This window comes from Lithobates pipiens, unplaced genomic scaffold, assembly GCF_037356315.1.
Source record: "Lithobates pipiens isolate NorthernLeopardFrog02 unplaced genomic scaffold, aLitPip1_a1.2 Scaffold_8, whole genome shotgun sequence".
Lineage (NCBI taxonomy): Eukaryota > Metazoa > Chordata > Amphibia > Anura > Ranidae > Lithobates > Lithobates pipiens.
This window is the reverse complement of record NW_027507903.1, coordinates 171,660,421-171,684,065: the sequence shown is the minus strand read 5'-3', so window position 1 is coordinate 171,684,065 and position 23,645 is coordinate 171,660,421. Positions and strand designations below refer to the sequence as shown.

The following is a 23,645-nucleotide window of genomic DNA, read 5'->3' as shown; positions in this document are numbered from 1 at the left end:
CAGGAGGGTGGGCACAACTGAAGCTGCCTCGCAATGAGATCCAGGACCCGGGAATCGGGAACCATGGGCAGCAGGGGGGTGGGGCGCGCACGTGACGTCACACCCCTACTGCCCGTGAATGTCTCTTCAGCTCCGTGAGACGCAGCCAGGAGCAGGGGGCGGGCGCATGCGCGCAGCGTCACTGGTTGCTGGGGAAACCCGCAGTCCCAGTAAACTAGTGATTGCTGTAGTTTACTACACTGGCGGCCTGGCGGTCCGGGCAGAAGCGTTGCTCGGTCCGGACTCGGACTGCGGGCTGCCATTTAATGACGGCTGCTATAAATCATCATTTGAAATATTTTAACATGGTGCCACTTTTTAAATTTTCCATTTTACTGAGGTCTAATGCAAGATAATCGGTAAAGCAAATATATGTTTATTGAATATGGAAAAAAAGGTGGCAGACATGATGTACAGTCACTATGGTCTCCAAGCCCTTCTTACAGGACCATAACAATGGTGTTACCCTAGTGCGTCTGGACCTTCCAATTAGTTTACATTATGGAGAAGCAATCAGGGGAGCAGAACAGTATAATTTGGCTCTAAAATGACCATAGCAGTTAGGTGTAACTGGGAAATTTACGGTAGGTAAAATATCTCTGTCCCGGAAACAGATAAAAAAGCCAGGGACCATGCTGAACTTTGTGATGTCATTAATTGATCACATGGTGTGGGACATAGACAGCACGTTAGTAAAATGTGATTCTCCATAACCTTTTAAAGTGGACGAAATCCCTAACTAAAATTTAGCAATGTGCATCTTAAGCTGTTGCCTTTTTTTTTTAATGAAAATACTGTTTTCACCTTTAGCTCATCCTTTGTTGAATCCAGTTGTTGGGGCCTTTTAGCAGCAAGGTCACATCTACAATGATGCATTCCAACTATGGTTGCAAGACCTTTTCGGCACAGTCTTCCTGATGGTAACAACAGTAGACCATGTACATGTAATAGATGTTAAAACATCCACTTTTAGTCTACATTTGCAGCCTGCGGAACAGAGTGACAACACAGGAAAGCAATTGGGAGACAGGAACAATTTTATCACACTATTATAAGAAGTGTCTGAACCCTTTAAAGAGACCCTGTCACCAGACCATTCATCTAAACAACAATCTTCTTATTAGACTATATAGGCATTTTATGTCTTTTAGGTATATTTACTTTTAAGTACCTCTCTGGTGTAGATGTCCAAAAGCTGTGCAACTGGTGCTGATCATCTTGGATGAGATGTCAGCAGCCCTATCCATCACACAATTGACACTCTATAGTATTCCTTTCACATCTCCCCCCTAGCTGGTATATATAAGTTTATATAGGGGAGGATGACAGAAGCTGGGCCAGTACAGACATTTTTAGTGTGCTTCATAGCAGGTTCAACTGCAGATTTAAAAAGACTGAAAATTTGTCATCGCATGAAAATTTTTAATCTTATGAGATTTTAACAATTGGGTTTACATAAACTAAAACCAGTTTCATTTGTTAAACGCTATGTGCTTTCAGATAAAAGGAAAATGATTTTCATGCAGAAGAAGCGTGCTAATCTTAGCCGTTAGTGAACATTAGATCATTTGCTTGTTTTGATATTTTACAAGATGAATTCTCAGCCCTAAAATGGTAAAGTCATGTAAGAAGTACATTGTGGAAATTCGAGCATAGGAAGTGAAATACTTTTACAGCTTTGAAACTATAGGTTTTAGGAAGAAAAACTAGCATGTGTGCACTTTGATTGTAGTTGTAGCAGAAAAAAAAAACTACTACATTTTTATTTGCATCATTTACAATATATATTACTGCAGCATTTTAAAACAATATTTACATATATACAAAAATATTATCTTTATCAAAATTCAATAAAAAAAGCAACAGCATACTTAAAGCGGACCTGTCATATAGATGTGTGCTCAGAGCAGTCCCATCATAAAGGGTAAAGTGGCAGGGTGTGAATGAGACTGTGGGCCTGATTTACTAAAACTGGAGAGTGCAAACTCTGGTGCAGCTCTACATGGAAACCAATCCAATTCCAGGTTTTATTGTCAAAGCTTCATTGAGCAAGCTGAGATTAGGTGCTGATTGGCTACCATGCTCAACTGCACCAGATTTGGTACTCTCCAGTTTTAGTAAATCAACCCCTGTGTGCTTGTGCTTGATATTTTTTAAATTATTGACATCAGTCCCTATTGAGAGCACAAACACTCTGATGTTGAACCTGGGTCTCTACCAAGGCAAGCCAAGAATGCTAATCACAGTCACATTGCCAACAAAATCATCTTTTCTAGGCAATGCCCCTATGAACCCAAGGTGAGGTCACTCAATAAAACGGAATATGCTTACTTCACCTAAAGCTAAGATACATCTTCATACTTGTGAAAAGGAGAAACAACAGCAAGGGGGTAGATTGAAGCTAACATGTTTAAATAATGCAGCAACTCGGTAATGAAAGAAAAAAGCATGGTTCTGTCTCATTAGCGTATCTAAACTAAAAATAACAATTTAATATATTGTAACTTCCCAGTCCTTAGATGTGGTGGCTATATTTCTTTTTTAAAGAATCATCATTATATATTTTTTCACTGTTCTATCAAAGTACATGTAGTACTTGCTTCCCAGCCCTATGGGGTCCAACTGGCACCCCTCCCCTCCTGTCACATTCAATCCTAAATCAGCTATGAGCCTTTCCCAAGACAAGCAATGGCAACCCCCACCCCCCTTCTCTGCATTCCTCATGTGTTGCTTGCATTGGAAAAATGCTCAGAGCCAAGGCAAGCTGCCGTTATGAAGTGTCTGTCTCCTTCCTAGCTGTTGTCGGATTGGCCACAGTGGCAAGGGAAGGGTGCAGGTTGGATCTTGTATCTAAATTTAGGAAGCACCTAGCAACATAGGACAACGTACAACATGTACGTTATCCCATAGGGGGCAGGACCATGAAAAATATAACTCATCCAAAAAAAAAAAAAAAAAACAACACTCTGGATTTCTAACAACCCTGTAAATTCAAAATGAAAAACAAATCACTTTTAACAAATGAATAGATTTTTATTAGACATGGGAAAATAATGAGGTCCATTGCCATTAATATATTAGTTTTTGTTGGTTTTATGTGGTTTGTAATTTGTTTATGTACGCACCCATGACTGGTGGTAAGCCTTTTTGATGCTTACCTGGATGATATTGTAATTTGGTCACTGATGTTACTCACTAATGACACAGGATTGCATTAGGGATATTTTAAACAATACCATGGGTTTTTAACAATTATTTTCAATCACGTCATATTTTCACATCTATGAAAGAGGTTGTATACCCTCCTGTATACATTGTACCTATAGGTAAGGCTAGAATAGGTACTGTAAATATCTCCTAAACGTGTGCTGTTCTGGAGATATTTACTGTATACTGTGCTGATGATGTCTTTGGCGCATGCGCTCTGAAGGAACGGCCGCCTGTGCCGTTTCTATAGGAGCGTGTGCCATGACCGGCGGCTCCCGCTCCCATGTGCAGGAGTGATGTCACACTGCTCTGGCCAGTCACACAGCCGGAGTCCGTGGCCCTGGAAGGAAGACAGGCAAAGATGGATGCGGCCTGCAGGGGGACGACGCTGGCTTTGTTTGCAATTATGTGTCACATAATGTGCTAGTATGCGATGCATACACATTATGCCTTTACTTTGCAGGGAAGGGTACAAAAAAATATTTTTTCAGAGTTTACTTCCTCTTTTGCTTAATGCAATTTAGGTTTTTTTTTTGATTTAAAATATACAGTTAATTTTTTTTAAGTTATTTGTGCTATACACATGGACTCCAGCCCAGATATATTATTTCTTTGAGTCAGCTTTTTTTCATAGAGATTTTATGATCATGGCAGTATCATGTTTCCTGTTCTAAGGTGGCATCATTCACTCTCTAATCTGTACCTATGCAGGATTATGATTTAGACCAGTGTTTCTCAACTCCAATCCTCAAGGCGCCCCAACAGGTCATGTTTTCAGTATTTCCTTCAGATGAAACGGTTGTGGTAATTACTAAGGCAGTAAAACTGATCAAATCATCTGTGCAAAATAATGGAGAGCCTGAAAACACGACCTGTTGGGGCGCCTTGAGGACTGGAGTTGAGAAACACTGATTTAGACAACAAACACCTCCTCCACTTCTCATAACCATTCCGTTCTGCACTTAAGGACTGGTAAGCTGCAATAGAATATTTTTTGGTTCTTTAATTCAGTTTTAAACCCACTATTTTCCTTATAGCACAAGTGTTCCTGTGTATTAGTATACACACTTTATGGTTTGCTGACAGAAAAAGGATTAGCAAAATTACACAGTGAATGCAAGTGATCTTTACTTTCTTAAGCAACACCTTACTCCCAGCTAGAATCTTGAATCAATGTTTTTCGGTAACACCTAGGGTGATATTTTTAAAGCAGTGAAAGGAACTTTCACCAAGCATGTACTTGTGGTGAATTGATCACTATCATTTAAATTACATTCACCTGCAGTGAATGTTTGTGTGTCTAATTCTTTGTTTTATAATATGCCCTCTGGCGTAGTTCAGAACTTCAGAACTAGTATATTCTTTGAATACTATTGCCTCACATATTATGGATACAATTAGCGTAATAAAATATAATGAAGAGGAATACTAGATGATTTAATTACAAATATCCATTCCTGTAATTTTACTGCCATCACTCTGTCGGAGCACGTGTGTTGATTGACTTGGAGAATCTGTAATTTGTAAAGTTTTGACTTTTGTTCTTGTGCATCTGTTATTATTTCAGACAATTGTGAGTCATAAATTCACTGTTTCGTATAGCATAAAAATGTATTTGCTGATCACTAGCTGGAACCGTTTGTTTTATTGATGGGGGTATCCTACAATATCCCTAATATTAGGAGTTATCGGGTCAGTTAATGGGCATTATAGATGGGGAAAAAACTGCCAACGGATGTCCAGCAGTGAAAATGTAAATTGATTGGATGCATAATGAAAAGGCTAGCAATACATGGAAAGATTTATCTTATTCAGCCCATGGGCTATTAGATTTATCAATTCATGCCAAACAGCATGGATGAAGAAATCCCCATTGTCAGCCATTGTACTCACCAGGTGCCAACAGTTTAGATTTTGTCCGATTAAGCAGGAAAGCATTAGGCTTTCAGCTTTGCATACGTGGGTACTTATTTTTTTGTTTCCTAATTTTGTTCCTTTTTTTATTTATTAATTTGTTCCTGAGAAAGAATACTTAATTTTATCATTATAATTTTATCCACAGAAAAATACAACCCATTCGTATGCTCACATACTGCATCTGGACATTTCTGTCTAAAAGATGTATTCGTCTATAGTTTTAATATTAAGCTAAAAAAACAGACATTGTCTAAAATGCTTTTTTTTTCTTAGGCAACATTGGTGTTAGTCTTTAAAGAAATCCTGTCGGGCATCTAAACTTCTCAACAGGCCAGTTCCTTGCAAGGGAACAGGTAGTATATGCTCCTCTCAGTTGGCTTTAACTTGTACCTTACATTTATTCAGGTACTCTAGCCTCTGTCAATTTCTTCAGCATTAGACATGTCCAGTACTGTCATGTGCCTATGCACCCTGCTAGATGCTGCTAGATTCCTCCAACCCCTACATCACAAATGTATCCTGTCATGACGTAGGGGTTGGAAGGAAGAGGCCAGCACAGGCAGAGGACACAAGCATCTAACACACCCTTTGTGAGTTATTTATAGAAAGAGTCTATAAACTGATGGCTTTGCCTCAGTTAAATGCCCTTGAATCCTGTACCTGGAGCCTTGACTTTTGAACAAGTTAAGCATCTCCCCATTCATTCAACTGTCAAATGCCCAAACTACAGTAGAGAGTGGAGTCTCTGTTACTTAGAAATAAATGGCATGAGTGGAGCTTATCACCAGAAAGGCATGGGGGCTTATTCTCTCCAGACGGCCAGAGGACGCAAACCTGAAAGGAAGACTGGGTGAAGATGGAAGCGCCTGTCAGTGGTGACAGAGCGGCTTTGGAGGGCTTCGTTCTAAGGTAAGTATTTCATAATGTGCAAGTATGCGATGCATACTTGCACATTATGCCTTTACCTTGCAGGGTTCAAAAAAATAAAATAAAAATTGGTGCAGTTTACTACTGCTTTAAGTACAGCTGTTAGATCAGGTTCAGAAATCCAGATTTCTGAAGATACATTTCTATATAATAATTAAACTTTTTTTTAAAAATGTGTGTCATATATGAAGTCACTACTTAGTTATTGTTTTTTTCTTAGAGGTTGTTGTAGTACGTATTGTACATAAATAATAAAATCCTTCAACTCATTCCAAACTTTTTTGTAAAATGACAACTTATTTTTTGTTAGCTTTTTAATTGGCATTGTTTCCTCCTAAGAAGATTTTTTTCCCACATTTTTTTCACATTTTGCTTAAAGGCACAAAAAGAGGTGAGATATAAATACCCCTAGAGTGAGGTGAAATTCCATATTGGACAGCTGTCACAGAACATTCTCTTTTAAACTGTTCCAATGAGAACTGTAAAACTTTAGATTTCGCCTCAGGTTTTGCTCACCACCAAGACCTAATGTAAGTGTAAATCTCCCCAAGAGGGACAATGGCAGTAACCTTTCCTCACTCTGACCAAAACTAAAAACATTATGATGAGAAGTCTTTTGGTCTGATCATCATTCTAATGGTTTTGAAGGCTTGCCTGAAACTGTTGATGTGTTCATCACTCACACCCTTCCATGTACCCCAAAAAATTCCATTGCGCACTCCCTTGTAGTCACTGTTATAGTATTTGCCATTAAGATTTGCTGACATACATGCATCAAACCACCATCCAGAGCTGTAGTAAGCCCCACAGTTTCCAGAAGGATATCTGTCATTGTCTTTGTCATGTGTTGTAAAGAATTTTTGGTCATGGTTGTACTGTTTGCTGAATTGGAGGGCATCACCCGCTGTTCCACTGTAGCCAGTGATTGACAATCGATATTTAAGAAATTCATTGGCCACATAGAACTGGTCATATGTGGCATATTCCTTCACACCCTTAAAGTCCTCAAGTTCTATTCTCAGCATCATGTTACTGCTTTTGGTCAACAGATGTATCTTATCATTACCCAGCCAAAACTCTCCAGTAAGGTTACCAAAGCCATTTTTATATTCATTCCATGTCCTGTTAAAATTTATGCTGCCGTCCTGACGAATCTGCACCACAGTCCATCCTCCACCCATGGACTCCATATCACAGTACACTTCAAATGTTTTGTTCTTTGGATCTGGCATGATGTGGTAAATGCCATTAAGTCTTTTACCTAGCTTGAAGTAATCAGAACAGTCTTTGTAGATAAGCTGCATGCCTGTAAATAAAACACAGAAATAAATAACAGCTCAGAGATATACTGCACAGTATCTCGTCTTTACCTCTGCATTATTTTATTTTAAATGGAGTAAACCTCATTTCATTATAAAAAATATGACTTTAACAAAATATATGACTGCTGCTAATAATTAGCTAAATATAATGCAAGTCTCACACTCTGTATATTCAGAATGTTACAGACAACACCAAGGCCATGCTTTACTAAAGTATTTAATTTGCATGCAAAGTTGTAATTTGGTGACTAATACAGAATCCAATGGTACAAAATTGACCCTTGACGACCATACCTAAGGAGGGATCTGATGGAGCAGTACATGGCTAAGCTGGGATCACTGTACAGTGTACTTGCCATTGTTTTAGTACTTGCAAATGATAGTATGTTCAGTTTGTATTCTCGCTGATGATATGTTGATGCTGCAATGATGAAGTTGATGCCTTTGACATGTATAAGAACAGGATTTCAATTGGTAGCTTGTTCTGTTTTTCATGTCAAAGGTTGCCAGATTAGGACAACCTTTGTTATGGTGACTGTTTTCAAGCCACCATTTAATTTTAAAATAGACTGAAAATTGTAGCAAAACATATAAAAATAAAAGTATATATTTAGAAATAATTGTTATAGTACATTGGAAGACTACAGATACATGGGGAAGTTGATATCCTTTGGTCTAGACAGAAATGACTGATGGTACTCTTGGTACTCTAGTGGCGTTCACAGGGCTGAATATTGTGTCCATGTATAAAAGACTTGAACTTTCTACTTCCTGTTTTCCACCTAAAAGTATTCTTAAACATTTACATGCTTCGGATACTTTCCCACGTCTCAATTTTCTAAGACAACTCTTACATTTTGTGAACTTGTGGACTGAACTTTTTCCAAAAATCTGAATTACACATCTTCAAAATATGAATACATAGTCTCTTAAAAAGGACAATAGGAAAGATAATCACTGAAAGAGAACTTGGCTTCCTGAATAGGAAAGGGTGGACGATATTAGAACACGGTGGTTTCCGCTGTCATTAATTGATTTATATAACTGACATTTATCTTTGCAGCTGTTTCTTGGAGATAAAAAGCTATAAATGTAGGGCCGCTCTCAACCTTGTGTGCAGACTTGTATGTAAGGGAAGTGACAGTGCGACACTGAACACCATGTCCCAGCTGAATTATAAAAAGGGGTATTTTGTTCAGGTATCATCAAGGAAATGCTTCTATAACATAGGAAGTGTGGAGGGGAATCGTTATGCATGAAATGTCACTAATTAGTTTATGTTGCCAAAAGAAGTCTGTGATACCTGATGACACTGAAACAACATGCAATACAAAATGTAAGAAATTAATATACTGTATGATATATAGAGAATGTAAAAATCTACATTTTTTTTTTTACAAGTTAACATTCTAAAAAAATTGAGTTAAAAGAAACCAGTCACCAGAAAAGCCTTGTCCACATGGATATACAGTGTCTTGGAAAAGTATTCATACCCCTTGCAATTTTCCACATTTAGTCATGTTACAAACAAGAGTGTAAATGTATTTTATTGGGATTTTATATGATAGACCAACACAAAGTGGCACATAATTGTGAAGTGGAAGGAAAATAATAATTAGTTTTCACATTTTATTACAAATAAATATGTGAAAAGTGTGGCGTGCATTTGTATTCAGCCCCATTTACTCTGATACCCCTAACTAAAATCTAGTGAATGCACTTGCCTTCAGAAGTCACCTAATTAGTAAATAGAGTACACTTATGTGTGATTTAATCTCCGTGTAAGAGATTCTCAGTATATACAAAACTGAAAACCTACCGAGACATGGCTGCCCCCCTAAACCGACAGCCCAGGCAAGGAGAGCATTAATCAGAGAAGCAGCCAAGAGGCCCATGGTAACTCTGAAGGAGCTGCAGAGATCCATATCTCAGGTGGAAGAATCTGTCCACAGGACAACTATTAGTCGTGCACTCCACAAATCTGGCCTTTATGGAAGAGTGGCAAGAAGAAAGCCATTGTTGAAAGAAAGCAATAAGAAGTTCCCTTTGCAGTTTGTGAGAAGCCATGTGGGGAACACAGCAAACATGTGGAAGAAGGTGCTCTGATCAAATGAGACCAAAATTGAACTTTTTGGCCTAAAAGCAAAATGCTATGTGTGGCAGTAAACTAAAGCCGTGTACACATGGCCGGACTTTTCGACAGCAAAGGTCTGACGGAAGGACCCAGGGTGTGGGCTTCATCGGACCTTTGCTGTTCAAAAATCAGATGGACTTTAGATTTAGAACATTTTTCAAATTTTTCCAACGGACTCGAGTCCAGTCGAAAAAACAGTTTGTCTGTATGCTAGTCCGATGGATGAAAACCAATGCTAGGGCAGCTATTGGCTACTGGCTATGAACTTCCTTATTCTAGTCCGGTCGTACGTCATCACGGTTGAATCTGTGGTGATTGTGTGTGGCCAAGTCCGTTCATTCGGAAAGTCCGTCGGAAGTCCGCCAAAAGTCCGTCAGGAAGACCGTCAGACCTAGTCTGCCGGAAAGTCCAGTCGTGTGTGCATTACACTGCACATCACCCTGAACACACCATCCACATCATGAAACATGGCGGTATCAGCATCATGTTGTGGTGATGCTTTTCTTCAGCAGGGACAGAGAAGCTTGTCAGAGTTGATGGGAAGATGGATGGAGCCAAATACAGGGCAATCTGTCAGAAACCATGAATCAGACTGAGACAGAAGTACAGTTAAATCACACTTGTTTAATAATAATAAAAAAGGTAAACAAAATAAATGTAGTCAAAACATAGCCAGAGTTCAGGAACCAGAATGGATAGTAGACAAGCCAAAACGTCAGGGAGGCAGAAGGAATATCAGCCAAGTCTTTAACAGGAACACAGGAGAGCATCTTTAGAGATATGACCAAGGCGAAGGCAGAGATCATCTGGTCTGGAGGGCCTAAGTAGGCAGAACTGACAAGCAGGATCATCAACAGGTGAGTCACTGTGGAGCGATAGGAGCTGGCAATTAGCCGATAGCTGAGCGGCCAGCTTAGAGAAGGAAGGGCTGGGCCCAGCCCTGACACAGTCTTAGAAGAAAACCTGTTTGAGTCTGCAAAAGACTTGGGACCGGGTTGGAGGTTAGCATTCCAGCAGGACAACAACCCTAAGCATACAGCCAGAGCTACAATGGAATGGTTTAGATCTAAGAATATTCATGTGTTAGAACGGCCCAGTCAAATTCCAGACCTAAATCCGATTGAGAATTTGTGGCAAGACTTGAAAATTGCTGTTCACAGACCCTCTCCATACAATCTGACAGAGCTTGAGCTATTTTGCAGATGAATGAGCAAAACTGTCACTCTCTAGATGTGCAAAGCTGGTAGAAACATATCCAAAAAGACTTGCCGCTGTAATTGCAGCGAAAGGTGGTTCTACAAAGTATTGACTCGGAGGCTGAATACAAATGCACGCCACACTTTTCACATATTTATTTGTAAAAAAGTTTAAAAACCATTTATAATTTTCCTTCCACTTCACAATTCTCTGCCACTTTGTGTTGGTCTATCAACTAAAATCCCAATAAAATACATTTACGTTTTTTGGTTGTAACATGACAAAATGTAGAAAGTCTCAAGGGGTTTGAATACTTTTTCAAAGCACTGTACATAAAGGATAAGTTCACCTTTCAAGAAAAAAAAAATGCACATATTTTTGCAGGAAAAAATTAGCATTTTTTTTCCCTGCAGGAGCCTGGAAAGCATTGCACTCCTGATTAGTGGATCGGAGGTGCAATATCAGGATTCTGCAGACAAGCCCTGCAGCTTTCTGCCTGTATCTTCATACAGACTGTCTATTTGAAAGTTGCAGGGCTTGTGAATGAATTACAAGAGTGCTCGTCATTGATCTCACAGTTCATTCTGAACTACAAGCTGTCAGATCAGCAGCCATGTAAGCGGAGTCCTGCACGCTGTGCTGTTTTTAAATTGTGACAGCGGGTGTGGGGAGAATCACAGTGAGGTTGAGATTGGGGAAACTCGTGTCAGGAGCTGGAGCATGTTTGGAGCATGTTTCATGTTCCAACCTAAATATTTGGGTGGAACATGTAACATGTTCCAAAAGAAGAATTTAGCTTTAAGCGTACAACCGTGTTATTACTTTTAGTGTGCTGAAAGAATCCATTTACCTAATAAGGCATCAAAGCAATGCCTCATGCCTTATCAGGCATTTCAGTCTAAAGTTTTAATCAGCCTGCTTTGCTGTGTTACTAGTTAACCTGTAGTGCTTTGGGAATCCTTTGTTGTGCACTATTGTCAAACAACACTTCATATATATTTACATACATATATATATATATATATATATATATATATATATATATATATATATATATATATATATATATATATATATATATATATATATATATACTGTATGTGTGTGTGTGGGTGTCCCTGTTGTACCCCCATCAGATCAACACATTGATTTAATATCCATTATTAAGAAATAATAGTGGTGAAGTGGAAACAATAATTAGCTATATAGTAACATACTGTTCTTATTAGTAATATAACTGTAATACAACTTTATAAACATAAGTAGTAAGCTTAGTTACATGTTTTTTACTTTCCTTCTTCTCTGTCGCTTTATCTTCAATAAGCCCCTGTGGAGCACTTTCCTTCTCACTAAGCATTGCTCTATGTTACTTAAATTGTTTGCCAAGTTTTCCTTATTGGAAATCTTTATACACAATGAGCTGCAGCAGACGCCAGCCAGTGTAAGCACCTGTTTCTCTTAAGATTTGTTTTCAATCTCTTTCTGTGTCATTAATTTGTAACTCGTGATCCCAAGTTTTCTCCCATGATTAGAAAATCACCTCTTATTTCCTCTTTTTCTAGTACATTCTCCAGTAAGTTACCTCTCTTTTGAGAACAATTTGTTCTGGCTCTGTTGGATGTTAGTCAATACATTATTATGTAGCAGAAATTATTGCATTGAAATATATATGCCCTGGCCTCATAGCAATATATCTCTGGAGCAATTTATAACAACTTGTTAAAGAGATTAATGCAACGGCCATCTTGGTACACCCTGCGGCGACGTAGGTGAGCGGCGTGCTGATGTCATCATCACCCGCCTCAACTGCTCATGGATCTGCCTGCTTGTGTAGTGGTAAGCAAGCAGACAATCGTAGGGGAGATGTGGATATTACAGTGGGTAGGTTAATTGGCTTCTGTCCAAAATTGACCCTAGTATATGAATGGGGACCTTGGATTGTGGGCTCCTTGAGGGTAGGGACCTATGTGAGTGTGCAATGTACAGGGATAGGGACAATTGTAGACACTCACGCAGATTGAACTGGATGGACTGGTGTCTTTATTCAACCTTGCTAACTATGTAACTATGTAAGATGTGGACATTACAGTGGGGGGAGATGTGGATATTACAGTGAGGGAGATGTGGATATTACAGTGGGGGAGATGTGGATATTACAGTGGGGGAGATGTGGACATTACAGTGGGGAGAGATGTGGATATTACAGTGGGGGGGAGATGTGGACATTACAGTGGGGGGGAGATGTGGACATTACAGTGGGGGGGAGATGTGGACATTACAGTGGGGGAAGATGTGGATATTACAGTGGGGGAGATGTGGATATTACAGTGGGGAGATGTGGATATTACAATGGGGAGAGATGTGGACATTACAGTGGGGGAGATGTGGATATTACAGTGGGGGAAATGTGGATATTACAGCGGGGGAGATTACAATGCACTGCATTTCTGACAAAACATTGATATTGTGGACACGGTGCTGCAAGTACCCATCTGACACCACCCTGGGCTTTGGAGATGTGAATCAGTCATGATAAGATTAGATGGACAATTCTATAACCCCTCTCCCATTTAGGATGACAAAAAATGTCAAACTTTAAAGTGATTGTAAAGGTGCGTTTAAAAAAAATTAAAATAAATAACAAACATGTTATACTTACCTTCTCTGTGCAGTTGGTTTTGCACAGAGCAGCCTGTATCCTCCTCTTCTCGAGTCTCTCTTTGCTGCTCCTAGTCCCTCCCTCCTTTGAGTGCCCCTCAGCCAGCGGCTTGCTACAGGGGTCACCCAAGCCAAATAAGAGCTCCGTGTATCCAGACACAGAGCCCCGACCTGGCCCCCCCCCCAGATTAGCTGACTGACTTTGACAGCCGTGGGAGCCAATAGCCGCTGCTCTGTCTCAGCCAATCAGGAGGAGTGTACTGGATGGCTGAAGGGATCATGAACATCGTAGGAGAGAGAAGTACAGGCTTCATTGAAAAAACAGGTGGCCATGGATGGTGAGCTGATTCAGTGTTTCAATGCTCCACTTGCTTGGACTTGCCCCCCAGGCCTAAGGCTTCCAGCCCTCAGTGCCCATCATTGCAGCCTCACCAGTGACCATCAGTGCAGCCTGATCAGTGTCCATCAATGCAGCTCTATCAGTGCCCACCAATGCAGCCTGGCCAATGCCCATCAATACAGCCTGACCAGTGTCCATGAATGCAGCCTGACAAATGCCCATGAATTCAGCCTAATCAGTGCCCATCAGTGCCGCCTAATCAGTGCCCATCCAATGCAGCCTTACAGGTGCCCATCAATGCAGCCTGATCAGTGCCCATCAGTGCAGCCTAATCAGTGCCCATCAATGCAGCCTCACTAGTGCTCTTCAGTACAGCCTCACCAGTGCCCACCAATGTAGCCTGATCAGTGCCCATCAATGCAGCCTGATCAGTGCCCATCCAATGCAGCCTCACCAGTGCCCAACAGCTCAGCATGATCAGTGCCCATCAATGCAGCCTGATCAGTGCCCATCAGTGCAGCCTGATCAGTGCTCATCCAATGAAGCCTCACCATTGACCATCAATGCAGCCTGATCAGTGCCCATCAGTGTAGCCTCGCCAGTGCCCAACAGCTCAGCCTGATCAGTGCCTATCCAATGCAGCCTCACCAGTGCCCAACAGCTCGGCCTGATCAGTGCCCATCAATGCATCCTGATCAGTGCCCATCAACGCATCCTGATCAGTGCCCATCAACACAGTCTGAGCAGTGCCCATCAACGCAACCTGATCAGTGCCCATCAACGCCACCTGATCAGTGCCCATCAACACAGCCTGATCAGTGCCCATCAGTGCAGTCTGAATAGGGCCCACCCGTTAAGCCTGATCACTGGGGCTGGGTAAATGGGGTGTATGGGATGTAGGGGTCAGCTGGGGGTGTCAGGGTCTCTCACCTGGAAGCTCAGCATGTCCCTGCATGCCACGGTCTTCTGGGGGGAATGATGCTCCTGGTCCTGGGGCCAAGCTGCAGCCAGCGCCCAACCCAACCCAGCAGCCAGAGCCAATCAGGCATCCCAACTCCCTGACGTGTACTGCCTCTAAGTCTCCAGGAGTTGTAGTTTCTTCTGCCCTGCTCTCACCACCGGGAGCTGCAGCGTAGACTAAAACTTCTGGAATGCAACAGCAGCCACCCACTGCGGCTGTGCCCCCGCCTGACTTCCTAAAGTAGTAAAAAATGTCAGCAGGCAGTGGCCGCCTGCTGTATTGAATATTAGTTATAGTGGCCTGGGGGGAAATTGCCACCCTGCGCCTAGCTCAGCCTGCCCATGTTTGTTGTCCTGCTGGAGTGTGAACCTCTGGCCCAGTCTCAAGGCTTTCTTCTAAGATCACCCTGTTTTTGGCTCCATCCATTTTCCCATCAACTCTGACCAGCTTCTTTGTCCCTGCTGAAGAAAAGCATCCCACAACATGATGCTGCTACCATGATGTTTCACAGTGGAGATGGTGTGTTCAGGGTTATATGCAGTGTTAGTTTTTCGCCACACATGGCATTTTGCTTTTAGGGCTAAAAAGTCCCATTTTGGTCTCATCTGACCAGAGCACCTTCTTCCACATTTTTGCTGTGTCCCCAACATGGCTTTTCGCAAATTGCAAACGGGACTTCTTATGGCTTTCTTTCAACAATGTCTTTCTTCTAGCCCCTCTCCCATTAAGACCAGATTTGTGGAATGCACGACTAATAGTTGTCCTGTGGACAGATTCTCCCACCTGAGCTGTGGATCTCTGCAGCTCTTCCATTGTTACCATGGGCCTCTTGGCTCCTTCTCTGATTAGTGCTCTCTTTGCCCGACCTGTCAGTTTAGGTAGACAGCCATGTCTTGGTAGGTTGCAGTTGTGCCATACTCTATCCCTTTCCGGATGATGGATTGAACAGTGCTCCGTGCGAAGTTCAAAGCATGGAATATTTTTTTTATAACCTAACCCTGCTTTAACTTCTCCACCACTTTATCCCTGTCTTGTCTGGTGTGTTCCTTTGCCTTCATGATGCTGTTTGTTTACTAAAGGTTCTCTAACAAACCTAATTTTGAGGGCTTCATAGAACATCTGTATTTATACTAGATTAAATTACACAAAGATGGAAGAGGCTGGTGAACTCGGCTTTGCCACTATACAAGGCTACTTATCTAGCGCGCAGCTGTACCAAAAAATTCCACAAAATATGGGACATCTGGACGGAATCCCTGTCCACCAATGCAGACTCTATGGATAATTGGTAAGTGGCGTCTCTGAACTTATAGGCTTCCTGGGGCTGCTCCGTCAATAGTTATGGGGAGAAGGGGGAATGTGACTGTGTATTTGTAATGTGTCCTTCATTTCAGAAACAAGTAAAGTAAGCTCTGCAGGGTATCTGTGGAAATAGATTACTTTAGACAATCTGCACAGGTGGTCGAGCGTACAGTAGTTAGTCATTTTACTGTTCTTTACTCTTTTTTTTTCTCTTATGCCCTGTACACGCGGTCGGACATTCCGACCACAAAATCCGTCGGATTTTTTCAGATGGATTTTGGCCGAAAACGGGTGTTGCATACACACGGTCGGACAAAGTTGTCGGAAAATCCGATCGTTCGGAACAAGGTGACGTAAAACACAACGGGACTATAAAGAGGCCAGCAGCCAATAGCTTTCGTCCGTGTGTACAAGGCCTCATGCTCTGTACACACGGTCAGACATTCCGACCACAAAATCCGTTAGATTTTTTTTTTGATGGATTTTGGCCAAAACTTGTGTTGCATGCACACGGTTGGACAAAGTTGTTGGAAAATCTGATCGTTTGGAACAAGGTGACGTAATTCACGTACGACAGGACTATAAAGAGGCCAGTAGCCAATAGCTTTCGTCCCGTAATTTATTCTAAGCATGTGTGGCACTTTGTCCGTCGGAATTCTCTACACACGATCAGAAAAAGTCTGATCGGATTTTGTTGTCGGAAAATTTTAGAACCAGCTCTCAAACATTTTTTGTCGGAAATTCCCAACGGAAAAAGTCCAATAGAGCCCACACATGATCAGATTTTCTGACAACATAATCCGATCAGACTTTTTCCGACTTAATTTCCAACCGTGTGTACGGGGCATTAGAGTTTTTAGAGTTTTTTTTTGAGATTTTATGCCCAGTAGGCTCTGTATTGTATTGTATTGTATTTTACTTTGAAATTACAATAAAAACAACTTTAAAAAAAAATACACAGAGGTGGACTCTGTATTAAATAGGTGACTTCTGAAGGCAATTGATTCCATTAGACTTTAGTTAGGGGCATCAGGGTGAAGGCTGAATGCAAATACATGCCACACTTTTCAGATATTTATTTGTAAAAACAATTTGAAAACCATTTATCATTTTCCTTCCACCTTCCAATTATGTGCCACTTTGTGTTGATCTATCACATAAAATCCCAATAAAATAAATTTACTTTTTTTGTTGTAACATAACAAAATGTAGAAAATGTCAAGGGATAAGAATACCTTTTCCAGGCACTGTACATATCCTATAATGCACAGTGTGTGTGATATGCAAATATGCATACAAAAATTGCAATCAAAGTTTTTCTACTGGTTCCTTTTTCTCCAATACAGCTCAGTAGTCCAGGTAGGGGAGTGTGCCCACTGCAGTGGCTCCATAGGAAGCTATATAGCATAATCAGCAATAGAAGTAGATGGAAGGAAGAACAATAACGTTTTCAACGCATAAAAGGAAGACGGTATGACACCTTGTAGGTATAACTCTGTAATTTTCAATTAATTTAAATGAGTTTAAGGGATCCAGTAGGTATTAAAACAATGTGGCAACTCCTGATCAAATTGGGGTAGTCTCTGTAACCTCTAACAAAATAAAGCTGGGGGAGTAGGGTAGTAAGGTATGATCATTCTATCTCAGAGCAGGGTATATTTCTGTATTATTGTACTCTGGGAACATAATGTTTTATTGTATTTTTAAATTAGGTTTAACATTTATATTTGATACAAATAAATTGGTACAGTGCCTTTCAAAAGTATTCACCCCCCCCCTGGCTTTTTACCTATTTTGTTACATTACAGCCTTTAGTTAATTTTTTTTAATCTGAATTATATGTGATGGATCAGAACACAATAGTTTAAAATGGTGAAGTAAAATTTGAAAAATATATACTGAAGCTCATAAAAAGCTCTGGTGCAACCAATTACCTTCAGAAGTCACATAATTAATGAAATGCTGTGCACCTGTGTGCAATATAAGTGTCATTACATATATATACCTTTTTGAAAGTCCCCAGAGGCTGCAACACCTAAACAAGAGGCACCACTAAGCAAACACTGCCATGAAGACCAAGGAACTCTCCAAACAAGTAAGGGACAATGTTGTTGAGAAGTACAAGTCAGAGTTAGGTTATAAAAAAATATCCAAATCTTTGATGATCCCTAGGAGCACCATCAAATCTATCATTACCAAATGTTAAGAACATGACACAACAGCAAACCTGCCAAGAGACGGCTGCACGCCAAAACACACGGACCGGGCAAGAAGGGCATCAGAGAGGCAGCACAGTGACCTAAGGTAACCCTGGATGAGCTTCAGAGTTCCACATAGGATGCCATTAAGCCGTACACTTCATAGAGTGGCCAGAAGAAAGCCATTACTTTCAGCAAAAAACAAAATGGTTCATTTTGAGTTTGCAAAAAGGCATGTGGGACACTCCCAAAATGTATGGAGGAAGGTGCTCTAGTCTGATGAGCCTAAAATTTTACTTTTTGGCCAAAGAAAACGCTATGTTTGGCACAAACCCAACACATCACATCACCCAAAGAACACCATCCCCACAGTGAAACATAGTGGTGGCAGCATCATGCTGTGGGGATGTTTTTCAGCAGTCGGGACTGGGAAACTGGTCAGGGTTGAGGGAAAGATGGATGGTGCCAAATACAGGGTTATTCTTGAGCAAAACCTGTACCACTCTGTGTGCTACAGTGGTGTGAAAAAGTGTTTGCCCCCTTCCTCATTTCCTGTTCCTTTGCATGTTTGTCACACTTAAGTGTTTCGGAACATCAAACCAATTTAAACAATAGTCAAGGACAACACAAGTAAACACAAAATGCAATTTGTAAATGAAGGTGTTTATAATTAAAGGTGAAAAAAAATCCAAACCATCATGGCCCTGTGTGAAAAAGTGATTGCCCCCCTTGTTAAAACATACTATAACTGTGGTTGTCCACACCTCAGTTCAATTTCTCTAGCCACACCCAGGCCTGATTATTGCCACACCTGTTCACAATCAAGGCATCACTTAAATAGGAGCTGCTTGACACAGTAAGGTCCACCAGAAGATCCTTAAAAGCTACACATCATGCCGAGACCCAAAGAAATTCAGGAACAATTGAGAAAGAAAGTAATTGAGATCTATCAGTCTGGAAAGGGTTATAAAGCCATTTCCAAAGCTTTGGGAATCCAGCGAACCACAGTGAGAGCCATTATCCACAAATGGCGAAGACATGGAACAGTGGTGAACCTTCCCAGGAGTGGCCGGCTGCCCAAAATTACCCCAAGAGCGCAGCAACGACTCATCCAAGAGGTCACAAAAGATCCCACAACAACGTCCAAGGAACTGCAGGCCTCACTTGCCTCAGTTAAGGTCAGCGTTCATGCCTCCACCATCAGGAAAAGACTGGGCAAAAATGGCCTGCATGGCAGAGTTCCAAGGAGAAAACCACTGCTGAGCAAAAAGAACATCAAAGCTCGTCTCAATTTCTCCACAACACATCTTGATGATCCCCAAGACTTTTGGGACAACATTCTGTGGACCGATGAGACAAAAGTGGAACTCTTTGGAAGATGTGTGTCCAAGTATATCTGGCGTAGAAGGAACACTGCATTTCATAAAAAGAACATTATACCAACAGTAAAATATGGTGGTGGTAGTGTGATGGTCTGGGGCTGTTTTGCTGCTTCAGGACCTGGAAGACTTGCCGTGATAAAAGGAACTATGAATTCTGCTGTCTACCAAGAGATCCTGAAGGAGAATGTCCGACCATCTGTTCGTGTACTCAAGCTGAAACGGACTTGGGTTCTGCAGCAGGACAATGATCCTAAACACACCAGCAAGTCCACCACCGAATGGCTGAAGAAAAACAAAATGAAGACTTTGGAGTGGCCTAGCCAAAGTCCTGACCTGAATCCTATTGAGATGTTGTGGTATGACCTTAAAAAGGCCGTTCATGCTCGAAAACCCTCTAATGTAACTGAATTAGGACAATTCTGCAAAGAAGAGTGGGCCAAAATTCCTCCAGGACGCTGTAAAAGCCTCATTGCACGTTATCGCAAACGCTTGGTTGCAGTTGTTGCTGCTAAGGGTGGCCCAACCAGTTATTAGGTTTAGGGGGCAATCACTTTTTCACACAGGGCCATGATGGTTTGGATTTTTTTTTCACCTTTAATAATAAACACCTTAATTTACAAATTGCATTTTGTGTTTACTTGTGTTGTCCTTGACTATTGTTTAAATTGGTTTGATGTTCCGAAACACTTAAGTGTGACAAACATGCAAAGGAACAGGAAATGAGGAAGGGGGCAAAAACTTTTTCACACCACTGTATTTGAGGCTAGGACGGAGGTTCACCTTCAAGCAGGACAATGACCCCAAACACACTGCTAAAGCAACACTTGAGTGGTTTAAGGTGAAACATGTAAATGTGTTGGAATGGCCTAGTCAAAGCCCAGACCTCAATCCAATAGGAAATCTGTGGTCAGACTTATGCCGCGTACACACGGTCGGAATTCCGGCCAGAAAAAGACCGATGAGAGATTTTCATCGGAAAATGCGACCGTGTGTATGTTCCATCGGAATTTAGCTGTCTGAATTTCCGCCAGCCAAAAATTGATAGCATGTTCTCAATTTTCCAGACGGAAAAACTTTCTATCGGTAATTCTGATCGTGTGTATGCAATTCCAACATGCCAAAAATCACGCATGCTCAGATTCAACTACGAGACAGACGCTATTGGCTACTGACTATTGAACTTCCTTTTTCTAGTCACGCCGTACGTGTTGTACGTTATAAATGATCAGAATTTGATGTGACTGTGTGTAGGCAAGACAGCTTGAGCCGTCGGAATTCCGTCGGGAAAACCATCAGAGCTTTTTCCGACGAGAATTTCCGATCGCGTGTATGCGGCATTAAAGATTGCTGTTCACAAGAGCAAACCATCCAACTTGAAGGAGCTGGAGCAGTTTTACAAGGAGGAAAGGGCAAAAATCCCTGTGGTAAGATGTGGCAAGCTTATAGAGACTTATCAAATTATCCAAAGCAACTTGGAGCCATGATAGCTACAAAAGGTGGCTCTACAAAGTATTGACTTTAAGGGGGTGAATAATTATGCACATTGACTTTTTCTGTTGTTTTGTCCTATTTGTTGTGTGCGTCACAATAAAAAAAAAATCTTCAAAAGTTGTGGGCATATTCTGTAAATTAAATGATGCAAATCCTCAAGCAATCCATGTTAATTCCAGGTTGTGAGGCAACAAAACCCCAAAAATGGCAAGGGTGGGGTTAATACTTTTGCAAGGCACTGTATGTAAATGACTTTACTTGTATAAGTAAACAAGTTATATAAGGAAAAATATGATTATGCCATGACTAACACAAGCAATTTTATATACTGTACATATATATTATAAATTAGACAGACTTACTTGGATTTGGCTGAAGTAGTGGACAGTTGAATGAGCATTTGTCCAAGTTGTTCATTTCTCTTGATAAATTGGCCATTTTACTGTCAACATAATCTTCCACACTGTTCATACTGACCGAGTTCATCTTCTCCAATTGATCTTGCAAGGTGGTTATTTGGGATCGAGCGTTCTTGAGACTTATAGACATTTTCTTCACTTTGGACTGCAGATCTTGGATTTGATTCCCCTGTCCCCCATCTGGCACCTCATCTTTGTCTTTCTCCAGAATGTCATCTGCCTGCAGTTTGCAGTCCTGGCATGATTTCTTCAAGTTATTTACTATTTCTTTCAGGCTCTGGACTTCTTTGAGAGTTTTTTCAAGCAGCTGAAACTGCTTAGGAAGCTGAATAGTCATAGGAGGCATGGTTATCTGATAGGGACAATTGCCATCTTCGTCACATTTACCCCCAGTCTTCATTTTTATAGGACAGGCATTATCAGGCTTTTGTGATGGGGCATTCTGTTCTTCTGCAGCATGTATGCCAGTTAGCAAAGTAACAGAGGCTAAGACACAGAAGAGAGACCTCATCTTTGCAGTGAAGGATGCTGAACTGAGAAGCTGCACAGCTTATATAGAGCCAGCAAGCTGTGCCGAAAGAGCTCTGGCTTTCCTCTGAAATGGGTGGGAGTGCTTACAAAGTAAAGTCACAGAGATGTTAAGGGGAACTTCCTGGCATAGTAGGATTTTCACAAAATTACATTTCTTTCTGTTTAGAACATCAGCTAAAAGTAAATGATCAGAATAAGTATGTTAATGATAACTTTTACACTTAATGTGGCATCTTTTGAGAAAAAAATAAAACATGTTTATTTTGGGCTATAAGGATCACATATTTCTTTTAGTATGCTTATGTAAAAAAATAAAAAAGCATAAATCTGGGTATACACAAGGCAATCTTACCATCTTGTTTCTGCCTAATTAGACCCCAGAAGAATATTTTCAATCAACACACATATCTACGGTTGAACCTCCCTTTACAAAACACAGAGAGTGCCACTGTGAGGCTTTCCTGGGTTTGTTAGTTGCCTGGCTGTTATCTAGAAGATAGATAGTAGAAGAAAAATTATATTTTACAGCACATTCATTATTTTTTTTTACTTTTTTTTTCTCTTCTTTTTACCTGGGTAACCTACTTCACCTATTGTAACTATTAGAGCCCTTTCACACCAAACCTCGGGGGACATCGGTGGTAAAGCGGCGCTATTTTTAGCACCGCTTTACCATCTTTTTAGCAGCCGAGAAAGGGTTATACCACCGGTATAGCCGCGCTGCCCCATTGATTTCAATGTGAAGATGCTGCTAGCAGGACTTTTTTTACCGTCCTGCTAGTGCACCGATCCAGTGTGAAAGCCCTCGGGGCTTTCACATTGGAGAGACAGCAGCGGCTGTTTCAGGGTGCTTTGCAGGTGCTATTTTTAGGGCTGTGGTGCCTGCAAAGCGACCCCGTGTGAAAGGGGTCTTAGAGCAGCTTTTTTACTCTAGGGCAGAAGGAGAGTGCAAAATGTGGTGCAGCTGTTCATGGTAGCCAATCAGCCTCTATCTTCAGTTTATTCAGTTAACCACATGCCGACCGGGCCATAGCCGAAAGACGTGGGACATCCTCACATAATCAGTACTCACATTCAGTGTGGGATGTCCCCACATAATCTTGCTCCCACTCGCCCCCTGGGGCGCGCACCCGGGCGCATCACAGATCACGGTAAACGGCCCTCTCTGTACCGATCGTTACAGTGAGAGGGGAGAGGGGGAGAGAGGGCAGCAGCACTGTGGGCTGGATGTGTAGTGCCCACAGCGCTACTCTGTGCCAATATTCTGCCCATACACTGCATCACTGTGCAATACTCTGCCAATGCTGTGCAGTACTCTGCCAATACTATGCAACACTGTGTAATACTCTGCCAATACTGTGCAATAATGCAATACTCTGCTAATACTTGCCAATACTCTGCCATACTCTTCAATAAATTTTAACAGAAACAAATAATTTTTTCATTTATAGCGCAAAAAAAAAAAAAAAACCCAGCGGTGACTGAATACCACCAAAAGAAAGCTCTATTTGTGTGAAAAAAAGGACAAACATTTCATATGGGTACAGTGTTGTATGACTGAGTAATTGTCATTCAAAGTGTGAGAGCACCAAAAGCTGAAAATTGGTCTGTTAGGAAGGG

General features: G+C 41.1%; 2 protein-coding genes across 3 annotated transcripts in view; one reads left to right on the top strand and one right to left on the bottom strand.

Annotated features, from left to right (window-relative positions):
* CCDC146 (coiled-coil domain containing 146) overlaps positions 1-23,645 on the top strand; it is a 215,726-nt gene that overhangs the window by 40,142 nt on the left and 151,939 nt on the right. The window lies entirely within an intron of this gene.
* Positions 1,799-22,086, bottom strand: FGL2 (fibrinogen like 2). Its single transcript, XM_077472205.1, has 2 exons — positions 21,438-22,086; positions 1,799-7,396 (listed from the first exon to the last, which is right to left on the bottom strand). The coding sequence occupies exons 1-2, from the start codon at positions 22,003-22,005 to the stop codon at positions 6,690-6,692; spliced, it is 1,275 nt and encodes a 424-aa protein (XP_077328331.1). The 5' UTR covers positions 22,006-22,086; the 3' UTR covers positions 1,799-6,689.